This window comes from Macaca thibetana, chromosome 2, assembly GCF_024542745.1.
Source record: "Macaca thibetana thibetana isolate TM-01 chromosome 2, ASM2454274v1, whole genome shotgun sequence".
Lineage (NCBI taxonomy): Eukaryota > Metazoa > Chordata > Mammalia > Primates > Cercopithecidae > Macaca > Macaca thibetana.
In genome coordinates, this window is record NC_065579.1 from 19,689,141 (window position 1) to 19,716,972 (window position 27,832).

A 27,832-nucleotide genomic window follows, 5' to 3' on the forward strand; every position below is an offset into this window, starting at 1 on the left:
CCCAGTGTGTATATATACAGTTATCCTTCTCCATTCACTTTTTAAGGCTCAGTAGTATTCCAGTGTGTATATATACAGTTATCTTTCTCCATTCTCTTGTTGGTGGACACCAAGTTTGATTCCCTATCTTGGTTATTGTGAATGGTGCTGAAAGAAACATGTGTGTGTGGGTATCCCTTTGATACAGTGATTTTTATGCCTTCGGATAAATATCCAGTAATGAAATTGCTGAATTGTGTAGTAGTTATATTTTTAGATTTTTTAGAAACCTTCATACTGTTTTCCGTAATAGCTGTATTAATTTACATTCCTGCCAGTAGTGTTAAAGAGTTCCTTTTACTCTGTGTTCTCATCAGCATTTGTTCTTTTTTGTGGTTTGTAATAGCCATTTTAACTGGGATGAGATGATATCTCCTTGTGGTTTTAATTTGCATTTTTCCTGATAATTAGTGATGTTGAGCATTTTTTTTTTCATATACTTGATGGCCTTTTGTCTTCTGTTGAGGAGTGTCTATTTAGAACTTTTGCCCACCTTTTAATCAGATTGTTTATTTTTTTTAATTGTTTTGTTTTGTTTGCTGTCAAATACTTGAGTTTCTTATATATTCTGGATATTGGTCCCTTGCCAAATGAGTAAAAATTTCCTCTCATTCTACAGGTTCTCAGGTTGTCTCTTCACTAAGTTGTCTCCTTTGCTATGCAAAAGCTTTTAAATTTCACATAGTCCCATTTATTTTTTTTGTGTGTTGTCCATGCTTTTGAATTCTTAATCTTAAAATTTTTGTCTAGAACAAGGTCTTGAATCATTTACTTTATGCTTTCTCTTAATAGTTTTATAGATTTGAGTCTTAAGTATTTAATCCATTTTGATTTGATTTGTGTATATGGTGAGAGATAGGGATCTAGTTTCATTTTCTGTATGTGGATGTCAAGTTTTCCCAGCACCATTTATTGAAGAGATCGTCCTTTCATCACAGAGTGTTCTTGGTGCTTTTATAACAAATCGTATTATCATAAACACATGGATTAATTTCTGGAGTCTCTATTATATTTCACTTGGTCTCTATGTCTGTTTTTATGCCAGTACAATGTGGTTTTTGTTATTATAGCTTTGTAGCATATTTTGAAATCTGGTAGTATGATGCCTCCAGCTTTCTTCTTTTAACTCAGAATTGCTTTGTCTATTTGACCTCTTTCTTCATTCTATGTAAATTTTATAATTTTATAATTTTTTTCCTATTTCTGTGAAGAATGTTATTGGTGTTTTGATGGAAATTGCATTGACTCTGTAGATTGCTTTAGATAGTAAGGTCATTTTTAAAATACTAATTATTTGAATCCATAAACCTGGTGTGTCTTTTTACTTGTGGCTCTTCAATTTCTTTCATCAGTGTTTTGTAGTTTTGCAGGAGGTCTTTTACCTCCTTGGTTAAGTTTATTTCTAGGTATTTTACTTTATTACGTTTTTGTAGCTATTGTAAATGGGATTGCTTTCTTGATTTCTTTTTCATCTAGTTTGTTATCAGTGTACAGAAATACTACTCATCTTTGTATGCTAAAGTTGTATCCTGCAACTTTACTGAATTCATTTATTCATTCTAAAAGTTTTTGTTTTTTATTATACTTTAAGTTGTGGGATACATGTGCAGAACGTGCAGGTTTGTTACATAGGTATACATGTGCCACAGTAGTTTGCTGCACTCATCAACCCATCATCTACATTAGGTATTTCTCCTAATGCTATCCCTCTCCTAGCCAGCCACCCACCAAAAGGCCACAGTATGTGATGTTCCTCTCCCTGTGTCCATGCGTTCTCATTGTTCAACTCCCACTTATGAATGAGAACATGTGGTGTTTGGTTTTCTGTTCCTGTATCAGTTTGCTGAGAATGATAGTTTGCAGTTTGATCCATGTCCCTGCAGAAGACATGAACTCATTCTTTTTTATGACTGCATAGTATTCCATTATGTATATGTACCACATTTTCTTTATCTAGTCTGTCATTGATGAGCATGTGGGTTGATTCCAAGTCTTTGCTATTGTGAATAGTGCTGCCATAAACATACACGTGCATGTTTCTTTATAGTAGAATGATTTATAATCCTTTGGGTATACATCACTGATCCCACATATATATAAACTACCATCAAAGAATACTATGAACATCTCTATACAAATAAACTAGAAATCTAGAAGAAATTGATAAATTCCTGGACACCTACACCCTCCCAAGACTAAACCCGGAAGAAGTCGAATTCCTGAATAGACCAATAACAAGTTCTGAAATAGAGGCAGTAATTAATAGCATACCAACCAAAAAAAGCCCAGGACCAGATGGATTAACAGTCAAATTCTACCAGAGGTACAAAGAGGAGCTGGTACCATTCCTTCTGAAACTATTCCAAATGATAGAAAAAGAAGTACTCCTCCCTAACTCATCTTATGAGGCCAGCATCATCCTGATCGCAAAACCTGGCAGAGACACAACAAAAAAAGAAATTTCAGGCCAATATCCTTGATGAACATTGATGTAAAAATCCTCAATAAAATACTGGCAAACTGAATCCAGCAGCACATCAAAAAGCTTATCCACCATGATAAAGTCAGCTTCATTCCTGGGATGCAAGGCTGGTTCAACATACACAAATCAATAAATGTAATCCATTGCATAAACAGAACCAATGACAAAAACCACATGATTATCTCAATAGATGCAGAAAAGGCATTCGATAAAATTCAACACCCCTTCAAGATGAAAACTCTCAATAAACTAGGTACTGATGGAACGTATCTCAAAATTATAAGAACTATTTATAACAAATGACAAACCCACAGCCAATATCATACTGAATGGGCAAAAGCTGGAAGCATTCCCGTTGAAAACTGGTAAAGACAAAGATGTCCTCTCTCACCACTCCTATTCAACACAATATTGGAAGTTCTGGCCTGGGCAATCAGGCAACATAAAGAAATAAAGGGTACTCAAATAGGAACAGAGGAAGTCAAATTGTCTCTTTTTGCAGATGACATGATTGTATATTTAGCAAACCCCATCATCTCAGCCCAAAATCTTCTTAAGCTGATAAGCAACTTTAGCAAAGTCTCAGGTTACAAAATCAATGTTCAAAAAATCACAAGCATTCCTATATACCAATAATAGACAAGCAGAGAGCCAAATCATGAGTGAACTCCCATACACAATTGCTACAAAGAGAATAAAATACCTACGAATACAACTTACAAGGGATGTGAAGGACCTCTTCAAGGAGAACTACAAACCACCACTCAAGGAAATAAGAGAGAACACAAATGAAAAAACATTCCATGTTCATGGATAGGAAGAATTAATATCATGAAAATGGCCATACTATCCAAGTAATTTATAGACTCAATGCTATCTCCATCAAGCTATCATTGACTTTCTTCACAGAATTATAAGAAACTACTTTAAATTTCATAAGGAACCAAAAAAGAGCCTGTATAGTCAAGACAATCCTAAGTAAAAAGAAGAAGCTGGACTGGAAGCTTCATGTTACCTGACTTCAAACTATACTACAAGGCTGCAGTAGCCAAAACAGCATGATACTTGTACCAAAACAGAGATATAGACCAATGGAACGTAACAGAGGCCTCAGAAATAACATCACACATCGACAACCATCTGATCTTTGACAAACCTGACAAAAACAAGCAATGGGGAAATAATTCTCTATTTAATAAATGGTGTTGGGAAAACTGGCTAGCCATATGCAGAAAACGGAAACTGGACCCCTTCCTTACAGGTTATACAAAAATTAACTCAACACGGCTTAAAGACTTAAGTGTAAGACCTAAAACCATAAAAACCCTGGAAGAAAATCTAGGCAGTACCATTCAGGACACAAGCATGGACAAAAACTTCATGACTAGAACACCGAAAGCAAGGGCAATGAAAGCTAATGGGACTTAATTAAACCAAAGACCTTCTGCACAGCAAAAGAAACTATCATCAGAGTGAACAAGCAACCTACAGAATGGGAGACAATTTTTGCAATCTATCCATCTGACAACAGGCTAATATCCAGAATCTACAAACAACTTAAACAAATTTACAAGAAAAAAAAAAAACATCAAAAAGTAGGTGAAGGATATGAACAGACACTTCTCAAAAGAAGACATTTATGCAGCCAACAAACATATGAAGAAAAGCTCATCATCACTGGTCATTAGAGAAATGCAAATCAAAACCACAATGAGATATCATCTCATGCCAGTTAGAATGGCAATCATTAAAAAGTCAGGAAACAACAGATGCTGGAGAGGATGTGCAGAAATAGAAACATGTTTACACTGTTGATGGGAGTATAAATTAGTTCAACCACTGTAGAAGACAGTGTGATGATTCCAAAGGATCTAGAACTGAAATAACATTTGACCCAGCAATTCCATTACTGGGTATGTACCCAAAGGATTATAAATCATTCTATGATAAAGACACATGCACATGTATGTTTATTGCAGCCCTGTTCACAATAGCAAAGACTTGGAACCAACTCAAATGCCCATCAATGATAGACTAGATAAAGAAAATGTGGCATGTATACATCATGGAATACTATGCAGCCATCAAAAAGGATTAGTTTATGTCCTTTGCAGGGACATGGATGAAACTGGAAACTATCATTCTCAGTAAACTAACACAGGAACAGAAAACCAAACACCACATGTTCTCACTCATAAATGGGAGCTGAACAATGAACACATGGACACAGGGAGGGGAATATCACACACCAGGGCCTGTTGGGGGTAGGGGGCTAGGGGAGGAATAGCATTAGGAGAAATACCTAACTAATATAGATGATGGGTTGATGGCTGCAGCAAACCACCATGGCACGTGTATACCTATGTATCAAACTTGCACATTCTGCACATGTATCCCAGAACTTAAAGTATAATAAATAAAAGTAAATAAATACATTTCTCTCCTGACTTCTTCTTTTCCTCTGCAAATTGCAAGAAGTTCATTTCATAAAATTTAAGATTTATGGAAATTCATTATATGTCATAATAAGGAAGGGTCAACAATGAAGGAGACTAATGCTGATTAAATATTTTGGTGAACTTCCTGGTTTTTAAGTTATTTTGAGCCTGGGCCCAAATTCCAACTTGCTGCAGGAACATATCCTTAAAAATAGCATGTCTTTCTTGCAAAAGGCATTTGGCCATTTGCTGAAGTGCATCCAAAATGACAGAGAAACCAGCCACTACTCATCAAAACTAAGACTTTCCCCCACCTTTCCCTATTTAACTGAATGTCTATTAAGAAAGCAAAGTTATTTAAAGCCATTTCTAAAACTCAACAGTGAGCTGTACCTTAAAAGATAGACAGAAGAGCATAATGTTGCTTGTGATGGTTTCCAAAGATTAATTTTATAAATGAGAAAGAAGGAACTCTGATATTGAGGGGTAGTAGATTAAATAATATAAGAGAAAGAAAAGTCATCATTTCAAATGTATAGTTACATTTTATCTCAGTAATGATTAATTGCAATATACTTAAACACATACTTGGTTCTCTTTGCAAAGAGTAAAACGGAAGATCAAATTGATTTACAAACCACTTTCACAAAAAGAATCTCATTTATTCCTCACAACAATGCTTGGTTTACATAGTTCCATCCCCATTTTACACATGAGGAAACTAGATTATCATTCCACCACCCAGCTAGTTAAAAGCTTCATCAAGACGTTATAGATGGTAATCAATGGCGTGGGATCTGGAACCTGACAGAAATGTACTCAACTTCTGAGAGTTCTATTTACTGGTTATATGACTTAAGACAAGTTAGTAGGTAAAATAAGAACCCAGACAGGCTTTACAACTCAACATCCTATGACACAATATCAGAATGCTAAGGAATACATGAGGAAAACAAGGAGGACAGAAATACATACACACTTTACTTTGACAAATAAGATATTTCACTGTTATGGGTCTATCTCTACTCTCCAGTCTATGTGATTATTACAGAATCTAAAAATACTTAAAAGAAGCAACCCACTCAATGAGTCCTTAGTGATATGTTGGTTGTTTGGTGTCTTATTTGTTTTTAATATCTATACATGTGCTGCCTCCTTGATAAAGCAATATGAGGCAACTCACAATAAAATTCACCACTGTGGTGATGCTCTCGTGCACTTCTCTCCTCAAGCTTTGGTTTTTATGTGCTTGGAATGCCCTTTTCCTCACCCCGTACTGCCAGAGAGAGCTAGAGCAGGAACTAAAGATAGGTGTGAATGCCCACACATTTCAGTGTACGTAAAGCAAGATCTAGAATGATATCTACTAAAACCGTTCATGAGAATTCCTGAAAAATGATGTAGTTTTTACTTTCTATATTGTTAGATTTCTTATAATGAATATGTTTAACTTCTCTGTATACACGTTAAATTACATTTTTCCACCTTTCTGATGATACCTCCAAAGACACTGATTCAGCAGGGAAGGGTCCAGGATTTTGATCTTCCAAAATTCCCACAGACTCTATTAAGCAGTCAGTTTTTGGGTACCATGGTTGAAATAATTGTTTCTAGTATAAGTAGCAAGTGAAATTTTGTTTTACAAGAAAAATTTCAACTCTATTAAACAATTATTTAAAAAATTATTTCCTTTTATTTTGTAATAGTTTGATTCCACCACAAATATACATTCTCTAAGTCTATTAGATTTGAATTACCTCTGAGATTTATAATAGCTTGGCCAGCCATTTTAAGTTATCCATTTTTGAATAAACGGCCTAAACAATCATTGTAAAGCATATGTTTGTGAGGCAATTTCACAAATCATTTAAAAATTAAGGCAAACAAGAAATATATAAATACAACTATCAGGGTTTTTTAATTCTAAATTTTTAACACTAACTTAAATACCATTTGACTGGCTCTAAAAATCATGGCCATTCTCAAAATATGAAGTAGAAAGTTATTGCAAATATAAACTTTGGTATAATTTATACCTATTTCACCAAACATTTTTAAGGTTTTAACTTCGGATAAATATAAAGATGCCAATATTTTTATAATTAACTTAAAAATGTATAGTATTCTAAAACTCAGACATCAAAGCATCTATTTCTTTAAATTTATTAGTTATATCCTCAATACATTCTCCAGCTTTTAATTTTATCCCATCAATTACAAGATAGTCCTCTTCACAGTGGTTTTCAAACAGATTGCCTGCAGGAGCTTCTGGGCTGCATTTAGATAACTGCAAAACAACCATATAATTAATCGGAACTATGTCAAATTTACCTGATTACTGGAACAAAACATAAAGTAGTCAGTAATTCCGCAAGCCACATTAGCTAAACAAACTTTTCTGTTATTCTAGTGTTCAAATAATAGTCACTATATATAGTACAATGTAGGGTGAATGTGTTTATATAAGAAAAAGTCATTATTTAGGTCTGTGTCTATTCCCCAGCCTTATATATTTTTAGTTTTAATTTTATGCTTTGGAAAAAAGTGGTAATTCTGATTCTATGTGAGTTTTCTACATTGTTTTAGTTTTTACATTATTGTTATAGGGAATACAACTTAAAATGTAACTGCTTTAGTCACATTTTCTGTGGTCATGTTGTCAAAAGGTCATCTGCATTTCTTAAAAATAGTGATAATTTGCTCTTGCTTAGTGGGAAAGGACACTAGTAAAAACAATGCATATGTGGATTTATTTGCTTTATAACTTCAGAGCTTATTAAAGGTAGAGTTCACTTCCCATGTAATTCAAGGGAAAAAATGTATATGTAGTTCATATAAATATTTTCACATATCAAAAATGTACACTTTTATACCAATAATTTTTCAGTAAACTCTATTTTATTTGTATATGGATTATTCAATTTGTGAATTATTCAGGTGGATTTATAAAAATCTAAAATTTATTTCCTCCGATTGCTTGCCAAGTCAGGGCATGTCACCCAATGTTAATATTAGCTTAAGAAGAACATAATTAGGAAGGTGACTCTATGTAGGAAAATAATTTCATAAAACATTTCAATGACAAATAGAAATGAGTTTTGATTATCTATGTGTATAAGCTTTTTTCCATGTTGTTATTCTCATCTATTGATGTAAATGCCTGAGATAATCCACTTGAAACCTCATAGGTGAAATGAATGATGAAAACATCATCAAATTCACAACTTTGAAAACAGCTTATACAATGTCTGCTCAGAGAGTCAACGTGCTCAGGACTTTAATTCTTAGGGGTCTCTTCTTGGAGTATTTACCTTATAAGAGGCCACCTTCTCCTAAAAACAACACATCTCCAGCTTTAAGTGGAGTTGCTTTTGGGAGACAAATTAATTATTTCTAATAACAGTAAATAAATTCCAACATGTGATTATTTATTTACTTTTAAACTGAAATTTCTCCAGCTTTGCTAGTTGGTTTCACCGTTATTCTCCTCATTTAAAAGTGAACAAGAACCTAAATATCCTGAATCTGGCATGAATGCCAGACTTACAAAGCTCAGTATGCACAGTGCTTATGTTTCAGTAACCAGGAGGCACTCACCTGCCCACTAGCCAGTTAAAATAGCTAATTTTTACACTTCTGAAATGCTGTTTGAAAGAATAAAATAATACAAGAATCTAAAACAAAAGCAAGCTCCTGCCTGGTGATGGGTTAAAACTATGTATTTTACCTTAAGAAATAAAAATCAGAAGTATTTCTCTGTTCTATCAAGGTACTACTTATAATGGCAAAACAGAAGTCAATTCTGTGCCTGTAAAAGCTCCAGGACATCGCTCTAAAGATCAACCTGGCTGTATTTTTTAAAAGAAACTGCTAACACTGAAAAACACTACACAAAACCATATGGTATTCAAATAAAACACACATTTGCTGAAAAAGAATAATTTGTATATTAATTATACGTATGTAGGATGTATGATACCAATCTACAGGTCTTATTCTGCAAAAGACCCATATATAGTAAACAAGTCTTTTTTTTTTAGAAAGGAATCCAACTGGAAAAGTAGCATTTACAACCCATGCACATTCAGGTAAAAATTGATATTGCTGATGCTGATTAAGAAAGTTATGTTTTCCAACTCAGTAGGAGTTTTTAATGTTAATATTACTTTCCTTTAGCACATTCATCTCCATAGTAGTACATTCTATATATTTTATTAATTTCTAACTCAATAAAGGACATGTTTACGAATAATCTTTATTTTTGTTGACATTCTGAATGAAATCATACAACTGGGCAGTCTGCTTAACGGTGTAAACCCCTTTGTCCATTTATAAATCCATCTTTTTCTACATCTTGGAACAGACAGACTTGGAGATAGGCAGTTGTTCAAAGTGTGAATGTGGGAAAAGAGAGATGAAGTAAGAAAATCTAAGCACTTATTCCCTCTAGCAACTGCCATTGCCAATTCTCATCTGTAGTAATAGCCAAACCTGGGGTGTTTGTTCCTATGGAAAGCACTTTTCCTGGTTTATCATATTTTATCCTCAAAACAATCCTCTGAGGTAAGTGATAAGCCACTTTTTCAAATCACACAAGTCCTTATTGGCAGGACCAGGACTGGGACACAGGATTATATTTCAGAGTCAGTGTCAATATGCTCTCTCGACTCCAGGCACGCTGCATATCTAAATAAATGAATGAATAAAGCCTTAGGGTTACAGAACTCCTCACTGCCATTTTTTTCCTAGTTAGGGAACAGCTGCACTGGCACATGAAAGTGTCTACCCTATGACTTCTTTTTCTCATACCTACCACATCACTGCTCTGTACTAATGGCAGAGCCTTGTATCACAAACTCTCATTTTATTTGCAGAGACATTGAATAAAGTAAGCATATTTGGCCTTTCTGAGTTCAACATAGAAAGCCAAATGAAAAAAATAAAAAAAGGATGAGTCTAGATATAAATAGTAAAACTTATTCCAGTGAAAAATTCTACCTCCAGTATGTTAATGATAAGGTTTGTCCCTGTAGAGATTATCTCGGTGCATAGCCCAGACAGGGCAGATTTTCCAGTGAGCTCTTGTTATCCTGGCCCCCTCTCCTGACTGTAAAGATTGGTAGCAAGGGGGAATTCTCTCTGGAGTGGCCTACTTCAGCTACAGTGAGCATCATCCGTCTTTCTTCACTCCAATCCCAAAGACTTAAAATTAAAAGAACTCCTCTGCTTAAACACAGATTTTTTTTTCAAATACTGATAGATGTGTTTTGATTTCTTAACAGGCTACTAGTTTATTATTTACCTCATGATAACCAAGGACTCAAATTTCAGACATAAAAATAGTTTTTTATATATTTAAAATGTACAATGAGGAAAAATTCTGTTTAAATAATTTGAAGTTGTTATTTAGGTCTGAAAATAATTATCAATATTACCTTTTCTCCCATATTTATTTCCTCTCCATATCCTTCTTCAGACTCATCAGGTGTGACTGTGGGTTGCAGTGCTTGCTGTAGCATTTGCTCCAACTCTTTTAGTAAAACTTCCGTCTCAGATACAACTAAAAAAACCATGATTAATACAGTAAAAAATGCTACATCTCACTTAATTCAATCTAATTCATAATCTTAACTACTCAGAAAGAAGAAATCTTTTAAATGCTACAAGGTAAAATATAAATGTTTCATATAATTTTCTTACATGACTTCTTCCTGATACAAAATTATTATGAATATCAACGTGAATCTTTTACAATTCTTCCTCAAAAAATGTAGGTAATAGTCTTGCTATGTATAAACCATAAAGTAGAAGTGAAATATCAAAAGCTTATTAGAACTTTTTTAAATTAGGGGCTAAAGGCACCAAACTAAATTATATTATTTATAGAAACAGCGTCAGCAAATTTTTTTCTAAAGGGACAGAGAGCCAATATTTCAGGCTTTGGGAGCCAGATGGTCTGTGACAACAACTCAATTCTGTTATTGTAGCACAAACCATTGACATGTACATAAACAAATGAGAGTGGCTATGTTCCAATAAAACTTTATTTACAAAAACAGGCAGCAGCTGGTGACCACAGTTTGCCAATCTCTACTACAGATTATTAAACTACTGTTAAAAGGAAAAGTTTTGTAATTAAGTGGCTAGGCTGAACACAAGCTAGTGCCTTCCTAATCCAAATGGCAACACATCTTAATTGCTTAATCTATTTTTTTAAATACTGCATTTATAAAAGTCTTTTTGTATTATAAAAGTCACCGTGACATGCTCATGCCTGTAATCCCAGCACTTTGGGAGGCCGAGGTAGGTGGATCACGAGGTCAGGAGATCGAGACCATCCTGGCTAACATGGTGAAACCCCATCTGTACTAAAAACACAAGAAAATTAGCCAGGTGTGGTGGCGGGTGCCTGTGGTCCCAGCTACAAGGGAGGCTGAGGCAGGAGAATGGCGTGAACCCAGGAGGCGGAGGCGGAGCTTGCAGTGAGCCGAGATTGCGCCACTGCACTCCAGCCTGGGTAACAGAGCAAGACTCCGTCTCAAAAAAAAAAAAAAAAAAAAAAAAAAAAAAAAAAGGAGAAAAAAAAAAAATCTGGTAATTCATTGACCTTGCTGAGATAAAACAATATCCCCACCAAAGAAATAAAAGCCTACTATAACTGTAGACTTAACTATTGATTAAAAATATGCATTTGCATTTTTGACTTAAATAAAACAAACATTTTCATTTTATAGAAGGCCTAGTGAAGCCTTTGCTTCAAAGAAGGGAGGCCACATGCCTGTTGTCTTGCACCAGAGGCAGATGGAGCATCTGAGAAGCTCTTCCAAAGACAACGTAATTCAGAGAGAAAGGCTGTGAGTACACATCCCTTCATCTTCCACTAGTTAGTAAAATCTAACATACCACCTTCTATTATCTGCAGTTCATGGGCAAGTCAGCAAAACTCCCACCTAGTGGAGCAGCTGAAAGGTCATGGAACATGAAAATACCCAAGGAGGACATAAGTAGGAAAATTTAAAATTCTGCTAAAGTACTTACTAAATAATGTTAAATAAAATCATAGCAGGTTATGAAATAGGTTTTCATTTCTTGGTTCTTGTCATTACAGTACTGGAAAAGCTACTTTTAGTTTATATTTTTCACAACACAGGTTTGTCTTGAAAATAATTTTTCTGTCAATATTTACTGCTTTCCCCAAGCACTTTCATATTCAATCAACAAATATTTACTGTTTACCTACTAAGGGGCAGGAACACAAGAAAACAGGCATAGGCTAATAAGCCTTCCTAGCTATCACCTCCTCCTAGTCAATTTTAGGTTTTCTCTATGGAAAACCTCTTTCAAAATAGTTTGAAACAAGCTTTTTGATAAGCAACTCCACATCTTATAAAAAGTTCTCATGTTTAAAAACAAACAAGCAAAACCTGTAATTAACATGTTAGTTGCATCCACATAGATCTATGTTCTAGGGTTACTGCTAAGGCCTAAGAACACAGAATACAGAATGCTAGATTCTAAAACAGTGGCATTCAAAATTGTGTGGGCATAATAATCACCTGGAGAGTTTATTTAAAAATATAACAATGCCATGTCTATCAAATCAGGATTTTCTAGAGGAATGTACGTTTTTTATTGAAGCACTTTTGTTAATAAAACTAACACCCTCTTTAAGACAGATTTCTTATTTAGTAACCTGACTATATAATGACTAGTATAATAGTCATTATGCTATATAATAGACTATATAATAGACTATATACCTGACTAGTACATGACTAAGAGAAAATTTAATTCAAGGAAATAGAAACCTAAAGAAAATTTAAAAGCTCTGGTATGTAAATCAATAACAAAAATGATTCATTAATATTTTTCATATATATGTGTATATATACACACACATATATATGTGTAAAAATGTATACATATGTATACATGTGTATATGTGTATATATACACACACACACACACGACCTTTTTTTTTCCTTCAAAGGACTACAACTACATTCTGTGGAATTAAATAGATGACTGCTCATGGTTATTTTCACACCAATTCCCCAGTTCCACTCACAAATGTTAAGTTTTCCTACTTTACATTCTGAGTCTATGGAAATTGACAATGACATTTAATACACTGTTGAGATGATAGATTTGAAGCTATACTGTAAAAGAAAAAATGGCAAACAAACACCTTTATATTTCTAATGTTAGGCTAAAATACAATCAATTTATGATAATAAATATCATTGCCAAATGGCATTGTAGGCTCTTTTCAAGTGATCTGAAGAAATACGTACACTGCCTTTTGATCAAAATTAGACAAAGTAATGGATGACTTCATAAGTCAACTAGGGTTTACAACACCAACCTGACTGCTGTCAGTTTCTGCTTCCAGAGTAGTGGGAGGTTTGCTTTTCTAAATAAGTATTCCTATATTGTAAATGAACTTAAAAAATAATTCTCAAAAAATAGCAGTTATTGTAATCTACAAACTATGTTATCAAAATTGGTCAATGATATCCTCCAAAGATACGGACAAAATGAATGCCTTTGCTGACTGCATGACCAATCATCTTCTATCCACACTGATTATCTTGTAGTTTCTCTGACTTGTTTCAATTTATTGTTGAGAGTGAAGTGGTAGCATTACGGCTACTCTATCACTCAGAGAAAGTTAAAAAGAAAAAAGAAATGAAAGAAAAAATACGTGTCTGTAATAGCAAAGTCCATATCTAGCTTTTTTTTTTTTTTTTTTTTTTTTTGGAGATGGAATGTCACTCTGTCACCCAGGCTGGAGTGCAGTGGCATGACCTCAGCTCACCGCAACCTCCGCCCCCCGGTTTCAAGCAATTCTCCTGGGTCAGCCTCCTGAGTAGCTGGGACTACAGGCACACGCCAGCATGCCTGGCTAGATTTTGTATTTTTAGTAGAGACAGGGTTTCACCATGTTGGCTAGGCTTGTCTTGAACTCCTGACCTCAGGTGATCTACCTGTCTCGGCCTCCCAAAGTGCTGGGATTATAGGCGTGAGCCACCACGTCTAGCCCCATATCTAGCTTTAAAAAATTAATATGTAGAAAAATAAATCAGTGTTGTTTTTCCATTCCTGATAAGAAATAATTCACAGTTTGTCTCAATAACTCAGTCACTATTTTAGAAACTTTCAAATATATGTTTATGGAGTTTTCTTTCACCTAGACTTATCTATTAAATGTTTAAGAAGCTGTTTCCTCCTAATAGAGTTCGGATATGTGTCTCTGCCCAAATCTCATGTTGAATTGTAATCTACAGTGTTGGAAGTGGGGCCTGGTAGGAGGTAAGTGGATCATGGGAGCAGATTTCTCACGAATGATTGAGTACTATCCCCTTGGTACTGTCCTTGTGATAGTGAGTGAGTTCTCATGAGATCCGGTCATTTAAAAGTGTGTGGCAACTCTCCCCTCTTTTGTTCCTGCTTTTGCCATATGACATGCCTGCTCCCCCTTTACCTTCTGCCATGATTTTAAGCCTTCTGGGAAGGCTCCCAGGAGCCAAGCACCATGCTTCCTAGAATGCCTGCAGAACTGTGAGCCAATTAAACCTCTTTTCTTATAAATTACCCAGTCTTTGGTATTTCTTTATAGCAATGCAAGAACAGACTAACACATTCTCTTATATAGTAGCTACTGGTTGGGTTACCCCAAAGCTGGCACTGAAAAAAAAATCCTAAATAAATTTGCAGGGCTATGTCAATATTGAAATTCGGAAGGTATTTTAATAAAAGAGAAGAGTGATGAGGAGGAAAAAGTACTTGGTTTTGTTTTCTAAAAGAAAAGTGTTAGAATCTAAAAGTTTTCCTATTTTACATTCTGGGTCTAAAAAAACAAGTTATTTTTTAAAAAATAACTACTTCATCCTTTCTGTAACCCAGGGTGGAGTGCAGTGGCGTAATCATAGATCACTGTAAGCTCAAACTCCTGGGCTCAGGTCATCCTCCCACCTCAACTTTCCCAGTAGTTGGGACTACAGGCATGTGCCACCATGCCCAGTTAATTTATTTTATTTTCTTAATTTTAGTAGAGATGAGGTCTCACTGTGTTGTCCAGGCTGGTCTTTAACTCTTGGGCTCAAGGGATCCTCCCACCTCAGCCTGCCAAGGTGCTAGGATTACAGGCATGAGCCACTGCACCTGGCTTTCCTTTCTTTTAATAACACTACAACGACTGACTTATTTAGCCAATTGAAATGCAATGCCATAGCATCCCCTGGGAGTGACTTCAAGGAAAAGGGAATATATCACTGATAACTCTTCAGGGTTTAATGGGCTTTGAACATGACTGCCAAAGTTCCACATTGCAAATAAGCATTTTACTGCTTTTCAAGACTAAAGAAAATGTAGAAGGAGGAAATTGCCTTTGAAAACCAAAACTTTCTCCCTGCATTCCACATTCACTCTACTGTGTTCTAACCGAGGACAATTTAGTTGGAAGCCCCAGGCTTCTGCTTTTCTTTCTTCTCTCCCTTTGGCACTCCTAGGATCCCAGTAAGTTTGGAATGAAGAAGTCTGGATTGAAATGTATAGTTGTTGGTATTTCTTCTCACAGCTGCTGCTTTATTTATTTATTTATTTATTTATTTATTGAGAGGGAATCTCGCTCTGTCACTCTGTCGCCCAGGCTGGAATACAGTGGCGCGATCTCGTCTCACTGCAACGTCTGCCTCCCAGGCTCAAGTGATTTTCCTGCCTCAGCCTCCAGGGTAGCTGGGACTACAGGTGCATGCCACCATGGCCAGCTAATTTTTGTAGTTTTAGTTGAGATGGGTTTCACCATGTTGACCAGGCTGGTCTTGAACTACTGACCTGAAGTGATTTGCCTGCTTCAGCCTCCCAAAGTGCTAGGATTACAGGCATGAGCCACTGTGCCTGGCCTGGTGTGTTATTTTAAAAAATTAAATACATGACTAAGAGAAAATTTAATTCAAGGAAATAGAAACCTAAAGAAAATTTAAAAGCTCTGGTATGTAAATCAATAACAAAAATGATTCATTAATATTTTTCATATATGTGTGTATATATACACACACGTATATATGTGTAAAAATGTATACATATGTATACATGTGTATATGTGTATATATACACACACACACGAGAGTTTTTTTTTCCTTCAAAGGACAATAGCTACATTCTGTGGAATTAAATACAGGTTAAAGAACTAAAAGCAGGACAGGCTTTCACATACCCATGTTTTCCTTTGATAAGGCATCATCAGAACAAACATTTTCAAAAGCGCATTTTAAAATTGCTTTCCTAGAAAAAGAATTTGACAGATTTAGTTTCAAAAGATCAATCATGTATATTTAAATGGCCATTTATGTCTATTCATTGGTAACTGTAGATTATAAATACATATATTTTCTTAAGGTAATTCTCTTGGTTGTTTTATGTAGTAAGAAATTATGTTGCAGTGAAAAACAAAGAAGACTAATATTGATTTGAGTTCTCACTAGGTGCAAAGCATTAACAATTTACCAAGCACCTTACACTGGCTTTTTCATAATCCTCCTCCAAAACAACTACTAATTGTTACTGTCATTATATAAAGAAACTGAAAATTTGAGATATCAGAGAAAAATGAGAAGTTTGACAACTTAGGTAAATGGTGGAACATGGCAGAACTAAACTCGGTCAGACTCAAAATCCATACTGTTTCCATGACTCTATGTTGCTGACACAGAGTAAGAAAAAAATTTGCTCAAATGTACTTTCTCTAACCATAAGATCTTGAGAAAGTCACTAACTTCTCCAAGCCAGGAATTCTTCATTTTTTAAAATGGAGATTATAATATACTTCCTAACTATTTGATAGGGCTAGTGTGAAGTGTAATGAAATAAGGCAGTGAAAGTCTATTTTTAAACTTTAGTTATTCATCTTCTGAAAAAGCACAAGGAAGAAGAAAAGGGCTACCTATTAGTGTCAGTCCTTGTTTTTGAGTAGGACCCCTCCTAACACAGCACTGATTACCATTCTTTAAAAAATGACTGATTCAATGACAAACACTAAAACTTGTCATCTGTGGCTTATTAGTTCATTATGAAAACCTGTTTCTGGTTTAAATTACCTATTTTTAAACTAAAAACCTGATTCTCTTCTGATTGCTCATAAGATATTAATCTCTAAAAGTCCCATTTCAAAATATTTCATAAATATAAACCTTTTTCCCTACTTCTAAGACTACTACTTATAATTCTATTAATTCTTTTAGAAAACTGTAAACACAGTATTTTCCAAGTGAAACAGAATCAAGGATTATGAGAAAGGTCATGCAACAACTAAATCCAATATATATTTCAATTTTATCATAATACTATTTAATTTCAAAAAGTATACCTTTTCCTTTTTCTAAGTTTGGGCTTCTTCTTTTCAATATTATTTTTAGAAATCTGCTTCTGTAAAACAAAAACAAAAATATGAGTTAGTTCATATAGGACTAAATCAGCTTAGTAAAATAATGGGCCCCATGCAGTTCAAGTAATTTGGCCAGAAGAAACACCGTGGCCGATAGCCCTAAACAACATCTTTACGTCTAGTCAACCACTGCATAGTCACTGCAATTGCATGGATCTCCTCATCTTTCAGGAGTGCTAAACTGATCTGATTTGGATGTCTACCTCCCATATTACCCGCTCCCCCTTACATAACTTCACAAACATATAAAAATACTAATAAAAACACTTTTAAAGTTGTACACACATATATAACGTTTAGATAAAGAAAAAAAAATCAGATGCCAGAAGCACATGAAATGCAAAGCTATTAATATATAGGTGGAAACTGACATAGTGAAGGTCCAAAAGAAATTTGTACCAGGATAAGGGGCCAAAGGAGTTTTGAGCTGGGCTTTTCATGTCCAGGCAAAGATAAGTGACATGCTCTGAGGGTGACACTGGTTAGAGAGCTGTGCTAATAATGTTCCATAAAGCCCAGGGACTTCAAGGATTTTTTCCTGTCCATAACAATAGGAAAATCTTCATTCACGAGGACACAAAAGCAATAAGGTAGTACGCAGTCTGACATGGGGAATTAGATGGCAAAAAGCAATAATCCTAAAAGAATGAAAACACTAAGTCTATACCATTAAAGTGAGAAATCCAATTTCATGTCTCCTGAGATTTCCCAGTCGAATAATTAACACGAAGACTTATCCAGGACTTCTAAAATCACTAAGACAAAAGTAAGCAAAAGAGCCAAGAAATTAATGTAAAAATGTATACACGGTCTTTGTAATTCACAAGTATTAAGAGCATATAGATCATCTGGAGAAGAAAAAACCCATAAAATAATTACATTTGCACTGTATAGCTCAGTTGACATAAAACTCAAAAACAGGCAAAGCTAAACTGTGGCACTACAAGTCAGGATAGCAGTTACCTTGGAGGTAGGAAGTGTGACTAGAAGAGGGCATGAGAACACTTCTGGGGTTCTGGAAATGATTTGCTTCTTGATTTGGTGCTGGTTAGAAGGGAATGCTCATTTTAAAAAATTCACCTAATTTTATCTACATTTATGATTTTCATTTTGTATGTTTGTATTACAGCAATAAACCTAAATTAAAAATAAATATTTAAGTTATTAAAGGGTTAAAATGGATTAGAAACTATAATGAACAACTTTAGGTTTCTATACTATCTATAAGCCATGAAAGAATTTTTAAAAAGAGCCAAATAGCACTTCTAGAATTAAAAAAAAAAAGTCAAGTCATTGAATTTAAAATTCAATGGATGAATTAAAGAGCTGATTAGATATACTGAAGAAAGAATAACTATTCTGGAAGGTAGATTTGACGAGATCACCAAATCTATAGCAGTGAGACACAAAAATACTTTTTGGAAAAGTAGCTAAGAATCAGAGAATAGAATGATAAGGTCAAGAATATTTCTGAAAGGAATTCCATAAGAATAATATGGAAACAAAATGGAAGATCAAATATTTGAAGTGATAATGACTAAGAATATTCCAGAATTAGGCCATGTGTGGTGGTTCACACCTGTAATCCCAGCACTTTGGGAGGCCAAGGCAGGTTGATTATCAGAGGTCAGGAGTTTGAGACTAGCCTGCTCAACATGGCAAAACTCTGTCTCTACTGAAAAAAAAAAAAAAAATCAGCCAGGCATGAGAATCACTTGAACCCTGAAGGCAGAGGCTGCAGTGAGTTGAGCTTGCAACACTGCACTCCAGCGAGAATCTGTCTCAAAGAAGAAAAAAAAAAGAATTTTCCAGAATTAAACATGTCAATTTGTAAAAGCCCATGGTGCCAAGCTATAAAGGTAAGACAATTAGGCTTTAATAGGCACAATATCAAAACAATACCCAGGAACATATCTTCAATTAAACAATATTCAATAAAACTGTAATTCAAAAAGGTAGCCATATGTGTGTGTTTGTTGAGACTGAGGAGTATAAAAAGGTTTAATACTATTTTCTCTGCCTTTGTGATTGTTAATTTCCATGATTATGAAAAAAATTACAATTTTTAAAATAATATTTTTCAAAAGAGTGAGAACTAAAAAGATAGAACTTTGCTGACAGAGCTACTACAGAATGTACTTTGGAGGAAGAACATTAATCTAGAAAAATCAAAAAGAAGTGAAGATAAGTAAATTAAGTGCTCAACATTATATAAATCTAAATAAACACTGACCTAAAAAAAGACAAATTGGTAATGGAGTAAAGAACGAAGAGGATTTACAAAAGTAGACAACTGAATGGAAGAGGAAAAGGGGTTAGACAAAGGTGAAAGCATCTTAAGAACCTTGAATTACTCAGAAGAAGAGTGATGGTGATCAGATTTAAATTGTTAAACCCATTAAGCATGTTCATATTTAAGGATAATCACCAAAAGAAGAGAAATACAATTTGTATTTTTTTAAAGAAAATTCATTTTTATTATGTCTAAAAATATGTACTTCAATGGATAGAAAAATTCATAGAGTTAATACTTGGATAGACAGATAATGCCTGTCTATTCAGTACATTTATTATTAGAATTTGCTGCTAACATTTTTGAAAACATTTTTGAAAAAATTTTTCAAATGAAGTACTTTCCATTTAAATTCTTGTTTACATTATGTATATTCATTTTCTATATTTTCAAGTTCCATAATTTTGTTCAAAACCCACTTTAAGATATTAGTTCCCATGAGGGAGGATCCAACAATATGACCCATATAAAGAATTGACACTTGCTCCTAGTTGGTTCACACCCAGATAGTTGAATGACTTCCTGAGTTCCCTTACTGCCATGAAATTCAATTCATCTTCCAGATTGTCATTATGTTTACTTCTTCCCCTCTTTTCTCTCCAGTGTTGATCCTTTTTCATTTCAGCATTGATTATGCCCAGGGTCTTTCTTGACATCTAGGGTAGATTCTTAGCCTTGACTCTCATCTTGATAGCTGAAAAGGCTACAAGTTCCAGAGTGTAGCTACCAGGTGGTAGAGATTCAATCTGGTTCCCTTAGTGACCATGGAGTAGAGATTCTGTTCTAATTGTTTCAATCCCTGCTAATCCTCAATGGACATGCACAGTGTTTGTAAATGACTAATACAGATAAGAAATTTGTACATCATCATCTTCTCATGGAAGATCCTAGGCTTTCCTTACAGAAACTGGTGGCTTCTTTTCTTATGTCTTCAGGTTGGTTGAGGTTCCTCTTGGTTTGGTGGGGCATCTCTGATACACAGTGAAGCAGCTAGGAATGCTCTCCTGTAGGTCTAGGGTTGGCTGAGGTAGGTAGTTCTGCCCTACATGACTTGCATTTTCCTAAGACCATTGGGTAAACTTGGGTTAGTGTAGAGGGTCAAAAGAAAAGACAAAATACACAAAGCCTCTTAAGGACTAGGTTGGAATTATCACACTGTCACTTCTACCTTATTCCATGGGCCAAAGTAGGTCACAGAGTTCAGCCAAAGGCATGCAGTGGGCCAATATACTCTTTAGAAGGAACAACTATAAAGGGTGTGGTTTAAAGAAGGTGGTCACATCTCCTGATTTCAAAAATTATGACAAAGCTACAGTAATCAACATAGTATGGTATTGGAATAAGAACAGAAGAATAGATCAATAGAATAGAATTGGGAGTCCAGAAAAAATCTCTCATGTATATGGGCAACTGATTTTTAGCAAGGTTGCCATGACAATTCAATAAGAAAAGAATAGTCTTTTCAACAAATAGTACTCAGACAACTGGATATCCACATGCAAAATGAAGTTCAACCTGTACCTCACATCATACATAAAAGTTAAAATGGACCAAAAATGTAAATGTAAGAGATAAAAGTTAAAACTCTTAGAAGAAAACACAGGGGCAAATCTTTATAATCTTGGATTAGTTAATGGTTTCTTAGATATGATACCAGAAACACAAACAACAAAAGAATAAATTGGATGTCATCAACATTTTAAAACTTCTGTAATTGTAAAGGACACAATCAAGAAAGTGAAAAAATCTATATAACGAGAAAAAAATTTTCAAATCACATATTTGATAAGAAATTGTGTCTAGAATATGTAAAGAAGTCACAACAATAAAAATACAGTAAGTCAATTAAAATGTGCTCAATGAATTTGAATGGACATTTCTCCAAAAAAGATGTATAAACAGCCAATAAGCACAGAAAAAGATGCTTAATACATTAGTCATTAGAGAAATGAAAATCAAGACCACAATGACATACCACTTCAAACCTACTAGGATAGCTAATATTTTTTTTAAAAAAATAGAAAATGACAAGTGTTCACAGGGATTGAAGAAATTGAAATCTTTATTTATTGCTGGTGGGAATATAAAATGGTACAGCCACTTTGGAATATAGTTTGGTAGTTCCTCAAAATCTGAAATTTAGAGTTACCCTGTGATCTAATAATTCCAATCCTAGGTATATACCCAAGAAAAACAGAAGCATATGCCCATACAAGAATGAGCACATGATTGTTCATAATGGCATTATTTATAATAGCCAAAGAGTAGAAACAACCCAAATGTCCACCAATGGATAAAGTGTGGTATATCCATGTAATGAAATATTACTCAGCCAAGTACTGACACATGCTACAATATAGATGAAAAATGAACAGTCAGACACAAAAGGCCACAGTATTATATGATCTAAAATGTCTAAAAAAGGCAAATCTATAGAAGGAGAAAATAGATGCATGGTTACCACGGAAAAGGGGTAGATGGGAAATGGGCAGTGACTGCTAATGGGTATAAAGTTTCCTTTCAGGGTGATGAAAAAACTGTTCTAAAATTAGCTAGTGATGTTGGCTGCAAAACTTTGAATAAACTGAACTGTACATTTTTTTAAAGTGAGTTGTATGATATACAAATTAAATCTCAATAAATCTGTAATTTAAAAAACAGAGTGACATGGAAAGGTTGAAAGGGACAGGGGCAGTGGCTCAAAACTATAATCCCAACACTTTGGGAGGCCAAGGCAGGCAGATCACTTGAGGGCAGGAGTTCAAGACAAACCTGGCCAACATGGTAAAACCCCATCTCTACTAAAAGTACAAAAAATAGCTGGGTGTGATGGTACACAACAGTAATACTCAGGAGGGTGAAGCTACTCAGGAGACTGAAGCAGGAGGATCGCTTGAACCCGGGAGGTGTATGTTACAGTGAGCCAATATCGCATCACTGCACTACAGCCTGGGTGATGGAGTGTGACTCTGTCTCAAAAAAAAAAAAAGATTGAAAGTGAGGAGCTGGAATATAATATATTTATAATTATTAACAAAAGTAACAAAAGAAACCTAATGTAACTATATTCATGTCAGAAAAAAGCAGACATTAAGTCAAAAAGCATAATCAGAGATAAAAAGGGTTATTACCAAATGCTAAAAAAAAATTCACTCAGAAAGTATAATTGTCTTGACCTGTCTATTATCTAAAATATTAGTACAATAATTTTGATGTTTGTCCCCTCCAAACTTCATGTTGAAATTTGATCCTCACTGTTGGAGGTGGGGCCTAATGGGAGGTGTTTGGGTTACAGGGGCAAATCCTTCATAAATGGATCAATGCCCTCCTTTGTGGGTGAGTTCTCAGACTATTAATTCTCACTACAGTTGGTTGTTAAAAAGAGTCCTGCTGACTCCCCTTTGCCTTCTATCATGAGTGGAAGCATCCTGGGTCCCTCATCAGAAGCTGAGCAAATGCCAGCACCATTCTTCTTGTACAGCCTGTAGAACCCTGACCCAAATAAATCTTTACTTTATTAATTACTCAGCATTCCTTTATAGCAACACTAAATGAACTAAGACACGTAGCTTTAAAATATACAAAGTGAAAACACAGAATTACAAGTAGAAAATACTGAATCTACAGTTTTTTTACCTCTCTTAAAATTTCTTATACAATTTACCTCTCAAAAAATAATAAAGCAGAAAAAATACAGTAAATATGATAATTCAACCACACAAATAATAAGCCTAATATAATGAACATATATTAAAACTAGCATTGAATATTTAAAGAATACATATTGTTTCCAACATTGAAACATTTATAAATTTGACCACCTACTGGGTCACAGAGGAAGTCTCAAAAATATTAAAGTAATCTCTATTTTACAGACCACATTCACTGACAAAAACGCAATAACATGTGAAATCAAAACCCAAAAGGTAGCTAACTAAAATTTGTAATAAATTCATAGAAACCAAGATTGCACCAGTGTACTCCACAGAGGGAGACCCCATCTCAAAAAAAAAGAATATTGAAATATTGTCTGAATCACTGACCTCCATCTCCAAAGACAATGTAGAACTATTATTTCTATCTTGTTAGTAAGTATCATCTTAAATTATCTGCACGTTTAAATATAAAGTAAAAAGGTTTACAAGAGGAAATAAGATTAAAAGATAACAACAAATGAAAAGTACTGTATTGTTACTAATGGAAATACCATTAAACAGTTACCATAAATCACAGAGATTCCTGTTGAAAAAAATAAATTCTTTTTCTATTTCGTTAAATATTCTACAGTGACTGAAATGAACAAGTCAGTATTTGCCAAAATGCTCTGTGCCTTGCTGGTATGAGCCTTTGATAAATTGTGATGGAGAAAAGCACAGAATTTGGTATAACAGGATCTAGAGTGAAGTGCTTAATCTGGCACTTACTGGCTGTGTCACTTTTGGCAAGTCACTTGACCACTCCAATAGCCAGCAAGAGTCTGGTATAAACAATAAATATTTGTGGCCTAAATGACTATTTGGCATTTTAAGGTCTTCTTTTGTTAAATGATACCAAAAATTATTTACCTCAAAGTATTTGGGGGAAGATAAAATAACATATCAGAAAATATCCAACTCTGCTTGCCAGTTAGTTGTTCAATCATTGTTCACCTCTGGACCAGTGTCCAGATTCTACCCTTTTTGTTTACAGCATATGACTGAGGGAACTGAGCATCATGGTGTAGTAGGAGCTTGGGTAGTACACTAGTTTCCTAGGACTGATGGAACAAATTATCACAAACAGAAAAGCAAGAGAAATGTATTATCTTACAGTAATATAGGATGGAAGTCTGTATCTGGTGAGGGCACTCATCCCTCATCTCCAAGATGATCTCATCTTACTATCCTTACCTTGATTACATCTGCAAAGACCATTATTCCAAACAAGGTCGCATTCTAAGGTTCCAGATGGACATATATTTTTGGGGCCACTATTCAACCCACTACAGGTAGATACTATAATATTTACCTATCCCATCCCTTCCACTTCTCTATCTACCGTTGAATAGCTGATTCTCCTATGTTGTCTAGCCTATTACTATTCAGAGTAATAGCCAGAATTAGAAATACCTGGGAGCTTGATAGAAATGCAAATTTTTATGCCCACCCTAGGCCTACTGAATCAGATACTCTGGGAGTGGGTCCCAGGAATCTGTGTTTAAATAAGCTCCTTAGATGACTCTCAAGCAAATTAAAGTTTTTGAGGCACTAATTTAATGCTTCCCACCTATCCACACAAATATAACACTATGTGTCACTGAGTTTAAATAAATCAAATAAGTATTAATGCTTTCCTTGTGGAGTGTAAAAAACAACGTGGTTATATGGAAAGACTCTCTCTCTCTCTCTCTCTCTATATATATATATATATATACACACACATATATATATATACACATACACACAAAATGATAATTAGGATTGCTGACTGGAATGGCAAATGACAGAATTGCCTTTAATTGCAAAGGACAGAAAATCCATAGAACTGTGTTTACATTAGATTTATATAATCTGCATAAAATGACTTGACATTGCCCATTTCCTTAAGTCACTATTCAGCTAAATGAAGTTTTCTTTTTTAATTTTTAAACAAAAAGAATAAGTCTGTAGTTCTGTTAAATCTGAGGGTGTGAAATTTTGATTCAGTATTTTATGTTCAGGGAAGACATAAATATGTTTTGTAATCTTCTTTTGAGAGTAATTGTCAGTCAATAATCACTAAAGAGCTGCCTGCTTTGACAGAATTTCCAAAAGTGAATCTATGTGCTTTGAATAATGTACACAAACTCCTTGTTAAACGTTATCATATACAAGAAAAAGCCAATATCCTCATTTCCCTTTGAAAAATCTGCTCAGAATAAGGATGAAAACTAGTTACATGTAGCACTGCAAATGATGGTTATTACTTAATTTGAGTATCCAAAGAGTAGAGATAATATAGTTAAGTCTTTGGGCCTAGACAATGATTGCTTTCAACTTTCCTTTGAAAAGGAGGGGAGGATTAAAATGATCATTTGCTGGCCCTATTTTAGACACTATTTCAATAGAAAGAACACAAATCTAGTGTTTCTTATATAAATGTCAATCATCAATTGCTACATGCTCCAGTCTAGTCAACCTTTAGTAGAGTTCTGCATTCCTGTGAGATTTGAACAGTATTAGAGACCAGTCCCTGACAATATGACTTAATATCTTGCTGTTCCCTGCACTCTCTTCTTCAGCCATATGTAAGTTTACAATAAAGCACTGTGGATTTCTCTGCTTTGAGGGGCTTATCAAAGAGAACACTGGAGTGTGTATTCAAGCAGTGAGCTGAGACACAAGACAGCACTTTCCCTAAAAATAGCAGTTGATCACCAGCCCACCTTAAACAAAAGGCATAAAAAGCCTTTGATTAACACTTAACAATCCTGGCTGAGAACAGAAGTACCGGGAAACTTCAAGGAGCTCTATGATTTGGTGCTTCGCTGATAGTTTTTTAAAGCCTTACATTTATTTTTTAGTGGTCTTTGACTATATATACCAGAGATAGATCATGAAAATCCAGGTATTTCTTTTTGTAATAGAATAGATTTCACTTATAATTATAAAGAGTTTAAGAATACTAAGGACTAATCCAGACAGGGTGTCCAGGGAGGGACAAACCCCATGGAAAGCAGAAATTGTGACACAGTTGCTTAGCTGATTGAATAAAGCCAGTAAATTAAGATTATCTGACCTCTAATTGTAGGCTTTCTGAAAATCCAAATCAGTTGAAACAATTCCTACTTGGGTACAGTTTTTTCCTAAAGTCAACAGATATCTTAGCAAGGGGAATGTTGGGAGAAGATACTGTTTTTAGGGAAGACCTTCTAGAGTCTATGTGTTTCAATTACATTCTAAAAAGCTGATGCAGAGAATATTCAGTGGTTATAGTATCTATATTATGCTGTTTTTCTGGACAAAAGAATGAATGTCAAGTGTTTCATTATTTGTTTTATAATTTTTCTCCATATCGGCTAGAACAGTAAGGATAACCAGCCTGATTTTTGAACTCATGGATCATTGTCAAATGCTTTAAGCATTTACCTTCAGTAGAATGCATAAGATCTCTCTTATACATAGGAATAGACAGACTCTCCACAATAGCACAACTAAAACATTTAAAAAATTATTTTAAAAATGTTGTCTAGTGTGTAGGAGAGTATAAGTTTAAGATGTATCTCTAATATAAACATTTCATGATGCAGCAAATTATTTCTGGAACAAAGTGAAAGAATTATTATTATTATTATTATTATTATTATTATCATCACTATTTAAGATAGGGTCTCACTCCTGTCACCCAAACTAGAGTGCAGTGGCGCAATCTTGGCTCACTACAGCCTGAACTTCCCAGGCTCAGGGGATCCTCCCACCTCAGCCTGAGTAGCTGGGACCACAGATGCACACCACCACACCTGGCATAATTTTTGTATTTTTAGTAGAGACAAAGTTTCACCATGTTACCCAGGCTTGTCTCGAACTCCCGGGCTCAAGCGATCCACCCGCCTCAGCCTTCCAAAGTGCAAGGATTATGAGCATGAGCCACCCTGCTTGGCAAAGTAAAGGTATTAACTACATAAACAAAAAGACAAATAGCATCTCAAAGTCATTATAATTTTAAAGAATTTTAGAAGTAGTAATTTATAGGTTTTTAAAGAAAGAAAATAGGTCTGTGTCATTTAACATAAATGAAAAGTTGAAAGACTTGTGGACAAAAGCCAAATGCTTATAAATTTGAAACTGTAGGCTTGAATTCTGCTATAAGCCAATTTTCTTTTCAATGACATTGTATTTTTTCTGGTGATATCTCTCCCCTTTGCAAGTAGAATAGTAGTATAACTATTAGGCATAGAAAAATCACTTAATATAACTAGTGTAATTGCTACAATCCATAAAATACCAACTCATTATTCAAATTCCTATTCTATATTATATCAATAACCTATTGATAGGTACTACTGGTTTTGGTTTTAATGGAATGGAGTGAAGATGATGATGGTAAGCAAGAAATATTCCAGAATTTAGAGGAAACTCAGATTCATTTTGTGTGGAGTCTGAAGTTGGAAATAGGAC

At 34.6% G+C, this 27,832-nt stretch overlaps 1 protein-coding gene across 2 annotated transcripts in view; it reads right to left on the minus strand.

Moving 5' to 3' along the window:
* Positions 1-5,600: 5,600 nt before the first annotated feature.
* ZCWPW2 (zinc finger CW-type and PWWP domain containing 2) overlaps positions 5,601-27,832 on the minus strand; it is a 115,615-nt gene continuing 93,383 nt past the window's right edge. For both annotated transcript variants that reach the window (XM_050779503.1, XM_050779502.1), the window contains 4 exons: positions 17,327-17,385; positions 16,178-16,245; positions 10,395-10,519; positions 5,601-7,246 (listed from right to left, as the gene is read on the minus strand). In XM_050779503.1, the coding sequence (XP_050635460.1) occupies positions 7,085-7,246; positions 10,395-10,519; positions 16,178-16,245; positions 17,327-17,385 (414 nt within the window). In that variant the 3' untranslated portion in view covers positions 5,601-7,084. The remainder of the gene's footprint in view (positions 7,247-10,394; positions 10,520-16,177; positions 16,246-17,326; positions 17,386-27,832) is intronic.